Below are 15,037 nucleotides of genomic sequence, written 5' to 3' on the forward strand. Positions count from 1 at the left end.
GGGGACTGCCGCTTGCTACAGTGAAGGTGTGGGTTCCTAGTCAGTAGAATTAAGGACATAAATTTTTTGTCTAGTATGTTAAATCTGATCTATAGGGCTCAGTGTTTGTACAATATTTTATGGATGTTTGAATCAGGGTTGCGGAGTCGGATGGTATAAGGTCTGACTATGACTCCAACTCCTAGAATTCCTAGGATGCCGACTCCGACTCCAACTCCTTTGATTCCTCCGACTCCAACTCCAGACTCCGACTCTGACACCCGACTCCGACTCCCGACTCCTTAACTCCTTGACTCCTTGACCCCTATGTGGAAATCTATTCTGCAGATCCATATACCAGCCTCCCACACCTATTCAGCAAGCATTTTATAAATATTTTTCATGTATATTATTTTTTATGTGAAACATTCTCTTGTATGATAAATATACTCACATATACATTCACCCAGCATTATATATATATGCACACAAGCACGTATATTTGTATAAACATATATATATTAAATATATAATGGTATTATTTATGCTCATGATCATCTACCAGCTTATGAGCACTTTCAAATCTGTCATGGCAGAGTTGCCACTTCAAGCTATATACAGTCGAACCTCAAAAGCTCGGACCCCGAATGCCCGGACCCTCGTATGACCGGTCGAAATGAACAAAGGGCGGACTTTTCAAGCAAAGTTCCCTATTTGTCCGGTAGGTGGCAGCGACGGCCGTACACGTGTACTCAAACCCGGCCCAGTCAAGCCGCCACCAGGGCTGCCGTTTCGTAGAATTTTGTACCAAACCTTAGTAAAATAGCGGCATGTGGCAACTGCACAAGGACATGAGGAAGTTTTTTCTACATATCAGCGGGCTGTTAAAGACATTAAAAAACTCAAACTTTTGTTTAAAAATCATAGAACTAGTTATCAAATAATAAATGGTACATCAAAATATGACTTTTATTGGTAACTGTGTTACTTATAAAATATTATACCCCAAAAGATACGTTTTTACGGTGTAGAAAAAAATTCTGCTCTAAAGTTTCAGCTTTCTTTTAGCACCTGGGCTGCTGTTTCATAGAATTTTGTACCAAAATGTAGTAAAATAGCGGCAAGTGCCAACTGCACACAGACATGAGGAAATTTTTTCTACATATCAGCGGGCTGTTAAAAACATTCAAAAACTCAAACTTTTTTTTAAAAATCATAGAACTAGTTATCAAATAATAAATGGTACATCAAAATATGACTTTTATTAGTAATTGTGTTACTTATAAAATATTATACCCCAAAAGATACGTTTTTACGGTGTAGAAAAAATTCTACGCTAAAGTTTCAGCTTTCTTTTAGCGATAATAATATAAAAAATAATAATTTTATATCTTACTGAATATGTTAGGGCATGGGGGCCTTATATACATTCAAGAATAAAAAAACTAGAACCAACATTTTGTCAAAGTTTGACAAGTATATCGTGCTATGAAAGTCTGCACATGCCTGAGAAAAATGTATGCCCCGGTATGGCAACACTCCCATTCTACATGGCAGTGTAGAAAACGCGGCAACCCTGGCCGCCACCACTGTCCCGCGTGCATACCTTCCGATATTTACAGTGTACGTAATAAAAAATACAGTACATTTACATGCCTGCATTACAGTTATTATTACAGAATTATTAGTACATACATACATATATCAAGGCTTTTTCCCCCTTTCAAGGGAGGTAGCCAAAAAGGGAAAGGCATAAAAGCACTCCCACCCATTTCATCCCCAAATACACTCCACACCCCTCCCACACTCCCTCCCATCTGAGCACCTCCTGGATGACAGGTCATCCCTGCACCTTGCCCACCGCCCTGGGTCAGAAGCAGTGTCGCAAGACACAGCACATCCATAGTACTATAGTATTATTATTACAGTATTGTTATTATTACAGTGTATAGAATATACATCCATAGTACTATAGTATTATTATTACAGTATTGTTATTATTACAGTGTTAGAATATTATTCTTATGTGTTTCTATGCCATATCATACATTACCTATACGTATACCGCTACAAAAATCTATGGGTGTTAGGGCGACATTTTCAATGACCGGACTTTTGGCATGACCGGACCGCCCTTCCCCCCAATTAGTCCGGGCTTTCGAGGTTCGACTGTATTAGCACGAATTGATGTTTATTTATGTTGAGGTAGAAGCATTGCAGTATAGTTCAAAATATGATATATATATATATATATATATATATATATATATATATATATATATATTATATATACAGTATATATAGAGTTTCACTCTCCTTACAGGAAACAACTACAAATACTTGACCACAGACACTTTTACCCAGACTGACAACGATAGCTAGTCATTATTGTGTATTTTTCTTTTTTTTATTATTGATGGATTGTTTTTTGTTTCCATCCGGAGAGACCACTTAGTGTACATATATACTGCACACACTCACTATTACCTCAAAAAATCAAAGCAAAACCATACAAAAACTGCTAAATTGTGCAACTGCTAAAACCAAACAGGGAAACCATATTGAAAAAATAATTTTATTGGACTTAAGGAGTCGGAGTCAGATAAAATATTCTGACTCCGACTCCAACTCCTAGTACTCTTAGAAATCCGACTCTAACTTTGACTCCAACTCCCGGCTAAATCCTCCGACTCCGACTCTGCAACCCTGGTTTGAATTCCATTTTTATGAATGAACCATTTCAAAGTGAAATCTGAGCAGATTCAGCTTATGAAGTGTTAAATAAAATCTGCTCTTTTCCATATTAACATTTATTTTACCATCTTTTTCAGTATGGAAAAAAAAGTTATATTGTGAAAGCCCTTGCTTTCTCTCCTGATAGTTGCAAGATTGCTGTTGGACAAACTGATAACATCATTTATGTGTACAGGATTGGAGAAGACTGGTATGTACTCTTGAATGATATATCATATCTTTTCATTAACATGCAGGTTTGATTTTATTGTCATATCTGTTATTAAATACATACATAATTACATGCATATACTAAAAGTTTTTTCCATCTTACAAAGGAGTTAGCCAATCCTACTCTCTATAGCCCCAAAGGGGACATTACTAAAAAGTGGATATATGCCTTGACTTTGACTTTTGTTACTGAATAAAAGAAATACTGTTGGCTGATAAGCACTTCATGAATGAACAACCATATTCTTAAATTCTTTATATGTTTTTAAACCAATTGCATAATTGTGATGTACAGGAAAAGAGCTGCAACATCTGTTTATTGATTTAATTTGGCTGTATATATATATATATATATATATATATATATATATATACATATATATATATATATATATATATATATATATATATATATATATATATATACAACCACTCCTCGTTTAACGACGTCAATTGGGACCAGCGTCGCCGTCGTTAACTGAATTGGTCGTTAAGCGAAAGTGTATACATATACGTACATGTACTGTATGTACAATGTCCAGCAATACATATATCTTTATTTTCGTGTATTTTCCCTCCTTTATACAGTACATTAAAGCTTTATTTATTGTTTATTTACCGTGGTTAGGTTCCTGAAATTACCGTATATGACCAAATCCGTGTATGCTGACATTCCATATCAAATACCGGGGTATTTTTTAGTTTCGACCATGGGCACAATATTGCAATAGAAAATTAATTATTAATTTTGTAAATTAAAATGTATCAACGTAATATGCAATTTTGTGGGCGGAAATGGAAGTAAAGAATACCTTGCTACAAGCAAATATGCTAATGAACGAAGTCGGTAGCATAGGATCGGGATGCCATCTTGATGTCTGTCAATTGACGGCCTCTGTACTTCCAACTACCTCGCCAGGTATATTTTCTTGAAGGAATGTTATGGTGCGGAGATACATGCATTCCTTCAAGCTGCAATAACTTTGTATACCCCACAATCTGAGAGAGTGGTTGAAAAGCCTGCCAACGTCTCTCACGACGACGACAACGAGGACGAGCCGGATGACATTTAATTTGCAGGTGATGATTTATTAAACACAAGTTAGGTTAGTTTAGTTTAGGTTAGACGAATTTGTCATCCTTTCATTTCTTCAATGTCGAAATCTATCATAACAAACATGGTGTACCATTCGTCCGACATGACTTCGTTACTTACGAAATCTGTTTTCGCACTTTTTTTCTATTTCCGCTCACAAAATTGTATATTAAGTTGATACATTATAATTTACAAAACTGATAATTAATTTTCTATTGCTATATTGCTCTCATGGTCGAAACTAAAAATTTACCAATACTGGTATATACTATACCACAGGTAGTTTGTGCAGCTTGCAGGATGGTAATGTAGACCTAAGCTTCAGAACACTTTACCTCACACCTAATATCCACTGTATAAGTTCATTTATAACATCATACAAATTTGCCTCAGCCAACTTAATTATCATACACGATGTCGTAACTTCGGGAGATTTATGTTAAACGAATATTGGTCTGTCATAAAGCCCGTCATAACTCCGCGTCATCGCTAACCGAGTAGGTCGTTAAACGAGGAGTGGTTGTATATATATATATATATATATATATATATATATATATATATATATATATATATATATATATATATATAAACTTGGCAATTATATATATATTTTTATTGGATAGTTTCCTCAACTAGGCTATTCCACAGATTGATAACTTACATAGAAAACTTCATGATATCCCTGAAACATCTCTAGTTTTTCCATGAGTTATTCTGTGTTAAATTAAGGGATCTATGTAATTTTTGTTTTTTCATTGTGCAATTTGGGTGTTTAACCGTGTAGGGTGATGAGCATTCAGGTCACTATCTTGGGTGCATTTCTTTATAGTGTTAGTGCATGGAGTTGGGCAGTGTACCCCTGGGGTGAGGGAATAGTTGGGTGAAGAATCAAGTTGTTCATTTTATCTAAGTCAGATATATGAGGTTTAGTTTATAAAGCATGTACTGTAGATGAATGATATATGGTTCTAATCCCAAATTGCCCCTAAAGTATTAACTGCATATAACTACATAATCATTGTCTCAGTACATTCATGTACTATTAATGAAATGGTCTTACTGCAGGGGTTAAAACTATGTTATTTTAGGTTGATTACTATACAACAAATTTATTTACTTTTATTCTCATTCATAGGGGAGAAAAAAAAGTTATTTGCAACAAGTTTGTACAGTCTAGCCAAGTGACATCATTGATTTGGCCCCTTGAGGGCCCTATTGTATTTGGGTTGGTTGAAGGAAAGGTGCGTGCTGCCAATATAAAGAACAACAAGAGTCAGACACTCTTCCAGACAGACTCATATGTGGTGTCACTCTCAAGCAAGTAAGTTATTAGCCTATCATGAATCACTTTGTTATTGTTATTATTATTATTATTATTATTTGTAATTTGAAAGAGAGGAGTTGAGGTAGAATGTAGATTGAGATAAGCAAGTAAATGCCTTGGGGGATTAAAAAGTGTAATGAGAAATAGACATTTGGGAAGGGATGCAAAGAGGAGATTGTATGAAGGGGTGATTGTGCTGACAGCACTATATGGGGTAGAAACATGGAACATAAGAGAGGAAGAGTTTAAATGTGTTTTGAGATGAAATGCTTGAGAAGTATGGTAGGGTACTAGGCTGGATAGAGTGAGAAGCAAGGAGGTGATGAGGAAAGTGGGGGTGGAAAGGGAGTTGGGAGATAGGGTTGATGAAAGAATGTTGGGATGGTTTGGACACATGGAAAGAATGAATGAAGAAAGATTAGTAAAAGAGGTGTGAAGGGAGAGGCGAAGGGAGTGAACATGTGGGGATGACCAAGGATGAGATGGAGATGGAGTAAAAGGGGCATTGGGAAAGAGAGGAATGGGTGTTGAGGAAGGAAGGGAGAACACAGAATATAGGGGTGAGTGGAGAATGGTTGTGTATGGATGATGCTGTGATGCATGGAAGGGAGTGGGTAGGGGATGGGGGTGAGGGATGTGTGAATGATATTTTGATGTAACCTGAAGAGATTTCTCCCTGTCCTCTCTTTTTCTGTACGAGGGGACAGAGTGGGGGTAGGTCGCCAATTAAATGGAGCAGCCTTGCTGTGGATGTGGTGTATCTTGTTACATTGCTTCTGACCCAGGGCAGTGGACAAGATGCAGGGATGACCTGTCATCCAGGAGGACACAAGAAAAAAGGGAGGGAGGGAGGGAGGGGTGGTGAATGAGAGTGGAGTATGTGAGGATGAAATGAGTATTTACCTAGTTGTATTTTGCGGGAAGGGGAGCTATGCTCGTGATGTCCCGCCATTGTATCTTGCAGTGTCTAGTTTGTTTTTAAACTCATGAATGGTTTTTGTGCATACTATTTCATTATCCAGTTTGTTCCAAGTGTCCAAAACTCTATGTGGAAAACTGTTTTTCTTCAGTTCTCTTCTATAGCTATGTTTTTTTATTTTCTCTCCATGTCCTCTTGTGTTTCTTTTGTCCCAGTTAAGTAAGTTCTCTCTATCAAGTATCTCTGTGCCTTTCATTATTCTGTAGATGGTCAATAGGTCACCTCTCTCTCTTCTTTGCTCCAGTGTCGGTAACTCCAGTTTAGCCAATCTCTCCTCGTATGATAGGTTTGCAAGTGCAGGTGCCATTTTTGTAGCTGCTCTTTGGATTCTTTCTATTTTCTTTATATTCTTTTTGGTACTGGGGGACCACAATGTCGCCGCATACTCTAATCTAGGCCTTATCAATGTAACCAATATTTTTTTTATCATGTCTTCGTCCAAGTATGTAAATGCCACTTTTATTGATCTTAGCAAGTTGTAGGTCTCCCCGACAATTTTGTTAATCTGTATATCATAGGACAAGTCGTTCGTGATAATTACACCCAAATCTTTTTCAGATCCTACTTTCTTTACTTCCTTGGTTCCAATTGTATATTTTCCTGATATTCTGTTTTTGCTTTTTCCAAACTCCATTATGCTACACTTCTTAGTATTAAAGTCCACTTCCCATTTCTGACTCCAGTTCCATACCCTATTTAGGTCTTCTTGCAGTGCTTCACAGTCCTCATCAGTTTCTACTTTCCTTAACAGTTTGGCATCATCAGCAAAGAAGCTCATGTAGCAGTTCACGTCCTCGTCCATGTCATTCATATAGATAGCAAACATTATTGGTGCCAGTACAGATCCTTGCGGTACTCCACTGATCACCTCTTTCCAATCTGAATATTTTTCTCTGAGCAATACTCTCATCTTTCTACCAGTCAGAAAGTCCTCCATCCATTTTAGTAGGTTTCCTTGTATTCCTCCTATGTGTTCCAGTTTTTTTAGTAATTTTCTGTGTGGTACTTTGTCAAAGGCTTTTTGCAAGTCTAGGAATGCACAATCAGCCCATCCATTTCTTTCTTGCACTATGTCTATTAGTCTTGAGTAAAAGCATATTAAGTTTGTGGTGCATGATCTTCCTTGTCTGAAGCCGAATTGTCTTGGGTTTAATATGTTGTTGTCTTCCAGATGTTTTACCCATCTATTCTTGATTATTTTCTCACAAATTTTGGCTATAGTGCTTGTTAGTGATACTGGCCTATAGTTGGTGGGTTCTTCCTTGGCTACTTCTCTTAAGAATAAAGGGGAGAAAGCCATTGGGATATGTATATTTGTAATTGTTTTGCCATGAATTGTAATAAACTTTTTTATATACATATTTTTTATAGTACATTTTGAATGCATGGCATCCTCCAGAATTTATTTCATATATTTATTTTTGTAAGAGAGAATAACCAATTTTACTCACAGGGACATAGGTTTTGTTGTTGTTCCACAGTAAATCCAAGAGTGCTCTTCTCTTCCATCACTTACACCTAGGTTTTGTTAACCTAACTAATAAACTTAACTAGCCTATAATCCCACTCCTTGCCTCACTTCACACCTTTCACTCACTTATGCTTGGCACTGGCCTCCCTCACCCACACTCCCTAGGGTGGTGCCCCTATGTGGCCTTTCTCTTGGCAACCTTTGCCCTATAAAGGATGTCAACATCATTTGTCCTCATAGTTGCCAACCTCACCTGCATTCATACCACACCCCACTTGATCTCAAGATCAACCTATTTGTCATCTCCCCATCTCCCACATCATAGCCCTTCAACCATTCTCAGGGATGTCTGTTCTGTTGTGGACATTGCAGCATCACTCCTTTGTCTGCCTCTGGATTATCACCCACTACCTAATGAAGTTCCAGGATATGTTGAAGCACTCCATTGACAGAAACATTGTTCTATGAATTTACATCTGTCACAACACTTCTCACCCAGTGAGAGGTACATTTCCTGTCTCAAGGTTTCATCCATACAGTCGAACCTCGAAAGCCCGGACTAATTGGGGGGAAGGGCGGTCCGGTCATGCCAAAAGTCCGGTCATCGAAAATGTTGCCCTAACACCCTTAGATTTTCGTAGCGGTATACGTATAGGTAATATATGATATGGCATAGAAACACATAAGAATAATACTCTAACACTGTAATAATAACAATACTGTAATAATAATACTATAGTACCAATAATTCTGTAATAATAACTGTAATACAGGCATGTAAATGTACTGTACATACAGTGTACTGTACTGTATTTTTTATTACGTACACTGTAAATATCGGAAGGTATGCACGCGGGACAATGGTGGCGGCCAGGGTTGCCGCGTTTTCTACACTGCTGTGTAGAATGGGAGTGTTGCCATACCGGGGCATACATTTTTCTCAGGCGTGTGCAGACTTTCATAGCACGATATACTTGTCAAACTTTGACAAAATGTTGGTTCTAGTTTTTTTATTCTTGAATGTATATAAGGCCCCCATGCCCTAACATATTCAGTAAGATATAAAATTATTATTTTTTATATTATTATCGCTAAAAGAAAGCTGAAACTTTAGCGTAGAATTTTTTCTACACCGTAAAAACGTATCTTTTGGGGTATAATATTTTATAAGTAACACAATTACTAATAAAAGTCATATTTTGATGTACCATTTATTATTTGATAACTAGTTCTATGATTTTTAAAAAAAAGTTTGAGTTTTTGAATGTTTTTAACAGCCCGCTGATATGTAGAAAAAATTTCCTCATGTCTGTGTGCAGTTGCCACTTGCTGCTATTTTACTATGTTTTGGTACAAAATTCTATGAAACGGCAGCCCTGGTGCTAAAAGAAAGCTGAAACTTTAGAGCAGAATTTTTTTCTACACCGTAAAAACGTATCTTTTGGGGTATAGTATTTTATAAGTAACACAGTTACCAATAAAAGTCATATTTTGATGTACCATTTATTATTTGATAACTAGTTCTATGATTTTTAAACAAAAGTTTGAGTTTTTGAGTGTTTTTAACAGCCCGCTGATATGTAGAAAAAACTTCCTCATGTCCTTGTGCAGTTGCCACATGCCGCTATTTTACTAAGTTTTGGTACAAAATTCTACGAAACGGCAGCCCTGGTGGCGGCTTGACTGGGCCGGGTTTGAGTACACGTGTACGGCCGTCGCTGCCACCTACCGGACAAATAGGGAACTTTGCTTGAAAAGTCCGCCCTTTGTTCATTTCGACCGGTCATACGAGAGTCTGGGCATTAGGGGTCCGGGCTTTCGAGGTTCAACTGTACTTCCTTCTCTACCTGCACTGATGCAGTTCCTCCTTCAGCAGTAGGTGGTAGCAATGGCATTACTTTTGGATGTTGCCATGCATATCTTAATACGGCCATCTGTGAAACCATTTCTTCCTCTTGGCCCAACCTAGGGGATATGTACCAGAAATCTGCCTTTATAGGCAACATTAATGCTCTTTCAGCAATGGAGTTGATGATGCAATGGTGTCATTCCAGTATTCCGTCTCCACTCAGCCAGTAAGCAGCTCTAAAGAAGACTTTGTCAACTGGTCCCCTCTCCAGGAATATCTCATTTAACGCATGAGCAATTTCCTGTCCTATCTCTGTCTTTAGCCCCCACCAAATGGTGAATCACCCAGGGTCACATTCTACCATTAACAGGTTCATGCACCATTGATAGTGAGTAACATCAACTGCCGGCTTTCTCCAATTCTTTTCTACACTGATTTCTCTCATTGCATGTGATCTCAGAGTGGGATCTATTGATTGACAATAGATGCATGCTCTCACTGATCACTGGACTTCTCTCCTCATGATAGTTGGGTTAACTTTCCTGGCCAGGAACAACCTGTCAACACCTACTAGGTGATATGCCCTGTGCAACTCCTCTATACCTAAGGACCTTGCTGCACACACTTCAATATCTTCTTCTGTCTCCTCTTCTGCACTCTAAGTCAGCTTTTCCTCACTCTGGTCAGAACATCTACCTTGTTCTCGCCTGATGGCACTCTGACTATATTTACCTTCATGCTAGATTCATCTATCAGCTCCTTCAAGATTGCAAGGGGCCATTTCATAATGACCTCTGCTGCCCCCTTTGAATGCACTCTCTTCTCAGGGGTTAGCATTGAATTCATCTATCTCACTACAGTGGCTGAATCAGTCTTGATTTCTATCTCTCACAACCCTCAATTCAGTGCTACATTGACCCCCTTTACAACTATGTCCAACTCCAACACATTAACCCCTTCCATACGGTGCCGCACACGTAGGTGTCATGGACTTAGATCTCGGTGGCAGCAGCCAATGCCAGCCGTACGACGTGTCGTAATAATACTCGCATCATAAAATATAGTCACCGCTTATATCGATCGTTCTCTCTTTCACCCGCGAATTTTGAAAACCACAGAGAATGGGATTCAGGGCACATTTGAGAGAGTGTAAAAACACAGGGGCGACTACAATAAATATAATCAAGACGCCGATATGGCAGCCTCGCGAATACACTCGCTCCCCATGACGCCTACGTGTGCGGCACCGTATGGAAGGGGTTAATGCAATGAGTCATCTTTCTTCCACTGCCATACTCCACCCTCAACCACCATGCCTCCTGTTTCTATGACTACTCTGGTTGCTATGTTGCTTGTGTCACACCATACCACACCTCTATCCAGTTGCAGTGCATGCCATCATCTTTTCACTGGATTGTCACATCTCACTTGCCATATGATATCATGTATCATAGTGAGCGTGCCTTTATTCAACCTTGTCTTCCCAATCCTGTCCTTCTAATTTTCTCTTGATATAGCTGCATGCTACACAAACCATCCTGCAATTGGGTAGTGGCCAACCAACTTGCCACATAATGAGAAGAGCTCTCTCCTGTTAATTTCATCTGATACATCAGGGATGTTGTTGGCCCTTCTGAATATCAGGTTTCCACTCCCATCCCTCTCCAGTCACAATCCCAACACTGTCCCTCCTTCCATCAGTTCTGGTTCCTTTGAGACCAGTCTGAACCATGTGAAATGTTTTACCACTTCTGACACTGGTATAACTTTGTTGTCCACCACAATGATGTTGATGTATGAATCTATCCCTCTCTCTGTCACCTCATTCTTCTGTAGCACTGTCTTCAGGATCTTTGTCATGATCAGTGGAGGTGAACATAGTTTGAGCCCCAGCCTAGTTATGCAGCAGGTCCTGCCCTTGTGTTTTACTAGTTGGTATTTCCATAACTCCGCCACATGAATTTGTGGATACGCTGATCATAAATCCACAGTAGTGGATGCTCCACTCATCTGTTTCCATTTGTATAGGGTTACACTACACATGTCTACAAAATTGTCACCCATGTGACACCTTACAAACTTGTTGAGTTCCCAGAAATCTAACATAGGGAGTACATGTTCTTGGTTGGCTTTACTACAACCATGAGTAGCAAGACTGTCCCCCACCTGCTCCCTCCAAGGTTTCAGAATTCTCTCATCAATCCACTTCTGTTACTCCGTTTCAGAGAGTATGTTCATAGCAGCCAACCTTGTTCTCCAGTATAGGCAATCCTCCCTTCAGATACCACTCCACAACCCATTTTCAGCCATCAAATTTTGCAAAGAAATCTTAGTCCTTAATCACACAAGGCAGGGCTTCTTCCACCCTTGTTGCTGAGCAAAGGGTCTATGGCTGTCACCTGTCAAGGTCATGCTCCACCAGCATCCGCAGCCACTGCCAGTCAAGGTCACTCTCCATCAGCTCTTCCACTCTGCTGGCCTTCACAGTTGTCCCTACTACTCTTGTCACTGACACCCTCTGCTGTTCATTTTGAGTCAATCCAAGCTTTGCTCTAAACTTCACCCATCACTTGATGAACATAACCTCCCCAAGCCGACTAATTGCATCCATTCCCAGCACCACTTGAACTCACTCCAAAATCACTCCAAGAACAAGCACCCTCAGTCTCAACAGGATGCTTTCCACTGTCAAGTTGATTTCCTGCAAACCTTCACACTTCATCTCCTTTCCATCAATTGTCATCAAACTGATCTCTTCCCATGTGAATCCTTTTATTAAGTTGGCCATTACAATTGTGGTTGAACAGGCAGAATCTGCTAATGCCCTTGCACATCTTCCTCTTGTCCAGATGTCTATTATCAGCATGATACTCAGGTGTGCCCTTTCTACTAGTGCAGTTACATGGGGAGGTTGACTGCAGGCACTACAATTTCCCCCTGCTTGTTTCCCTGCCCACAAATTCTAGTGATGTGGCTTAGCTTACCACATTGATAACAGATGACCTGCCACGGCTTCTCTCCACATTCCCTTGCTCTGCTTCCCAACTTTCCCCATTGATAGTATTTGATTGTCTGAGGTGGTTCTTCATATCTGCTTTAGTCACCTTTGAATCCCCTTGGTTCTTTTCTCACAGCTGACTCCTCCCTTGTGGGGCCTGTCAAGGGTTCCATCACAATTAAGAACATAAGAATAAAGGAAACAGCAAGAGACCATAAGGCCTACACTAGGCAGCTCTGTATCCATCACCACCTGTTGTCCCCATCCATAAAGTTGTCTAATCGTTTTTTAAAACAACTGATAGTTTCAGCTCTTACTACACGGTTACTAAGTTTATTCCATTCATCGACCACCCTATTAGTAAACCAATTCTTGCCTCTTTCCTTCTTAAATCTAAATTTGTCCAGTTTATACCCATTACTGCGAGTCCTGCTCTGTTGTTTTATTATGATGACCTTGTCTGCATCTCCCTTGTTATAGCCTTTGATCCACTTGAACACTTCTATTAGATCACCCCGCACTGCGTCTTTTCAGAGAGTGTAAGTTTAGGTGCCTAAGCCTCTCTTCGTAAGGCAAATTTCCAAGTCCATGTATCATTTTGGTCATTCTTCTCTGTACTGATTCTAGTGAATTTATGTCCATTCTATTAGAACGGAGACCAAAACTGTACCGCATAGTCAAGGATGGGTCTAACTATTGCTAGATAGAGTTTAATAATTACCTCTGCACTTGTATTTGTTACCGTCCTAGCAATGAAACCTAATGCACTGTTAGCTTTATTTCTGGCGCTAATGCACTGCTTCCTGGTTTTAAGGTCCGGACTCACCAGAACTCCCAAGTCCCTCTCGCACTCAGATTTGTCTAAAAACGTGTTATCTAGGATGTATCTATTTTTGGGGTTGTGTAGCCCTATGTTTAACACACTACACTGAGAAATATTGAAGTTCATTTGCCATTTCTCCGACCATGTTAACAATTTATTAAGATCATCCTGCAGAATCTCTGCGTCGTCTCCAGACCCCAAGTAGGCATCCTATTTTAGTGTCATACGCAAATTTACTAATATCACTATTTATCCCATCGTCTAAGTCATTTATGTACATAATGAACAACAAGGGACCCAAAACCGAGCCCTGGGGGACCCCGCTAGTAACATTGCCCCACCTAGATTTTATTCCATTTATGGTGACCCGCTGTTTTCTGTTACTAATCCAAGCTCTAATCCATTCTAACACTTTTCCTCCTATGCCATGGGCTTTGATTTTATTTAGTAGTCTCTGGTGAGGCACCTTGTCGAACGCTTTGCAACCAAGTTCTTGCTTCTTTCCGTACTCATCAGTATTCTGGCATAGGCTATCAAGGTGTCCATGCTTACAGACTTGATATCCACTGTCTGCTGCAAATCTGTGGATATGTTGTCCAGAAAACCATTCACAAATGCCAGTTTCACTGCCTGTTTCAGTCCCATCTCTATCCATCCACATAGTCCTGCTGGCTTTCTTATTTCATTAGCAAATACATCCACTTGTTCACCTGCCCATCACATTTTGGATAGCTGACCATGCACAGTAAACATACTCAGTGCAAAAGCCTCTGTCAGTCTGGCTTTTGTTTTCCTTTTGTTCTTTTGATCGTTCTCCCACCTCTCAAGTTAAGAGCTATAAAAATAGCTACATCCCTGACATTAGTTAATTCAACCACTGACTCAGCTTTCTTTAACCATGCCCATTACATCACCATTTCCATCAAAGGGCTTGATACCTATGGTGCTCATTCTGAGTTTTTCTCTAATGGTGCTAGTGACCTTAGCCATTATTTCAGGGGTGCCTAGATAGCTTGTACATACATACATATACCAAGGCTTTTTCCCCCTTACAAGCGAGGGAGGCAAAAAGAAAAAGGCATAAAATCATTCCCACCCATTCCATCCCTAAATATGCTCCCCTCCACCCTTCCTCTTATCTTAGCACCTAGGAAAGGGAAAGGATGTTTTTTGGGTTTTATGGATCTGGAAAAGGCATACAACTGGGTAGAAAGGAAGGCACTATGGGAGGCTTTGCGGATATATGGGATAGGAGGAAAGCTTCTAGGAGTTGTCAAGAGTTTTTACAAGAGTAGCACAGCATGTGTCAGGATTAGAAATGGAGTGAGTGAGTGGTTCAAGGTAAAGGTGGGACTTCGTCAGGGATGCATTATGTCACCCTGGCTGTTCAACTTGTACATGGATGGGATGGTGCGAGAGGTAAATGCAAGGGTCAAGGATTGGAGATGGTTAAAGAAAATGGAGAAAAGTGGGAGGTGAGACAGCTGTTGTTTGCGGACGATAAGAGAGGAAGAGTTTAAATGTGTTTTGAGATGAAAGGCTTGAGAAGTA

The 15,037-nt window shown here is 39.6% G+C and overlaps 1 protein-coding gene across 3 annotated transcripts in view; it reads left to right on the plus strand.

Annotated features, from left to right (window-relative positions):
• Oseg2 (intraflagellar transport protein Oseg2) overlaps window positions 1–15,037 on the plus strand; it is a 544,964-nt gene that overhangs the window by 41,983 nt on the left and 487,944 nt on the right. For all 3 annotated transcript variants that reach the window (XM_076173301.1, XM_076173302.1, XM_076173303.1), the window contains exons 3-4: window positions 2,811–2,923; window positions 5,178–5,363. In XM_076173301.1, coding sequence (XP_076029416.1) covers window positions 2,811–2,923; window positions 5,178–5,363 — 299 coding nt within the window. The remainder of the gene's footprint in view (window positions 1–2,810; window positions 2,924–5,177; window positions 5,364–15,037) is intronic.

Source organism: Oratosquilla oratoria, chromosome 34 (assembly GCF_046742065.1).
Source record: "Oratosquilla oratoria isolate Oo_2021 chromosome 34, ASM4674206v1, whole genome shotgun sequence".
Taxonomy (NCBI): Eukaryota; Metazoa; Arthropoda; class Malacostraca; order Stomatopoda; family Squillidae; genus Oratosquilla; species Oratosquilla oratoria.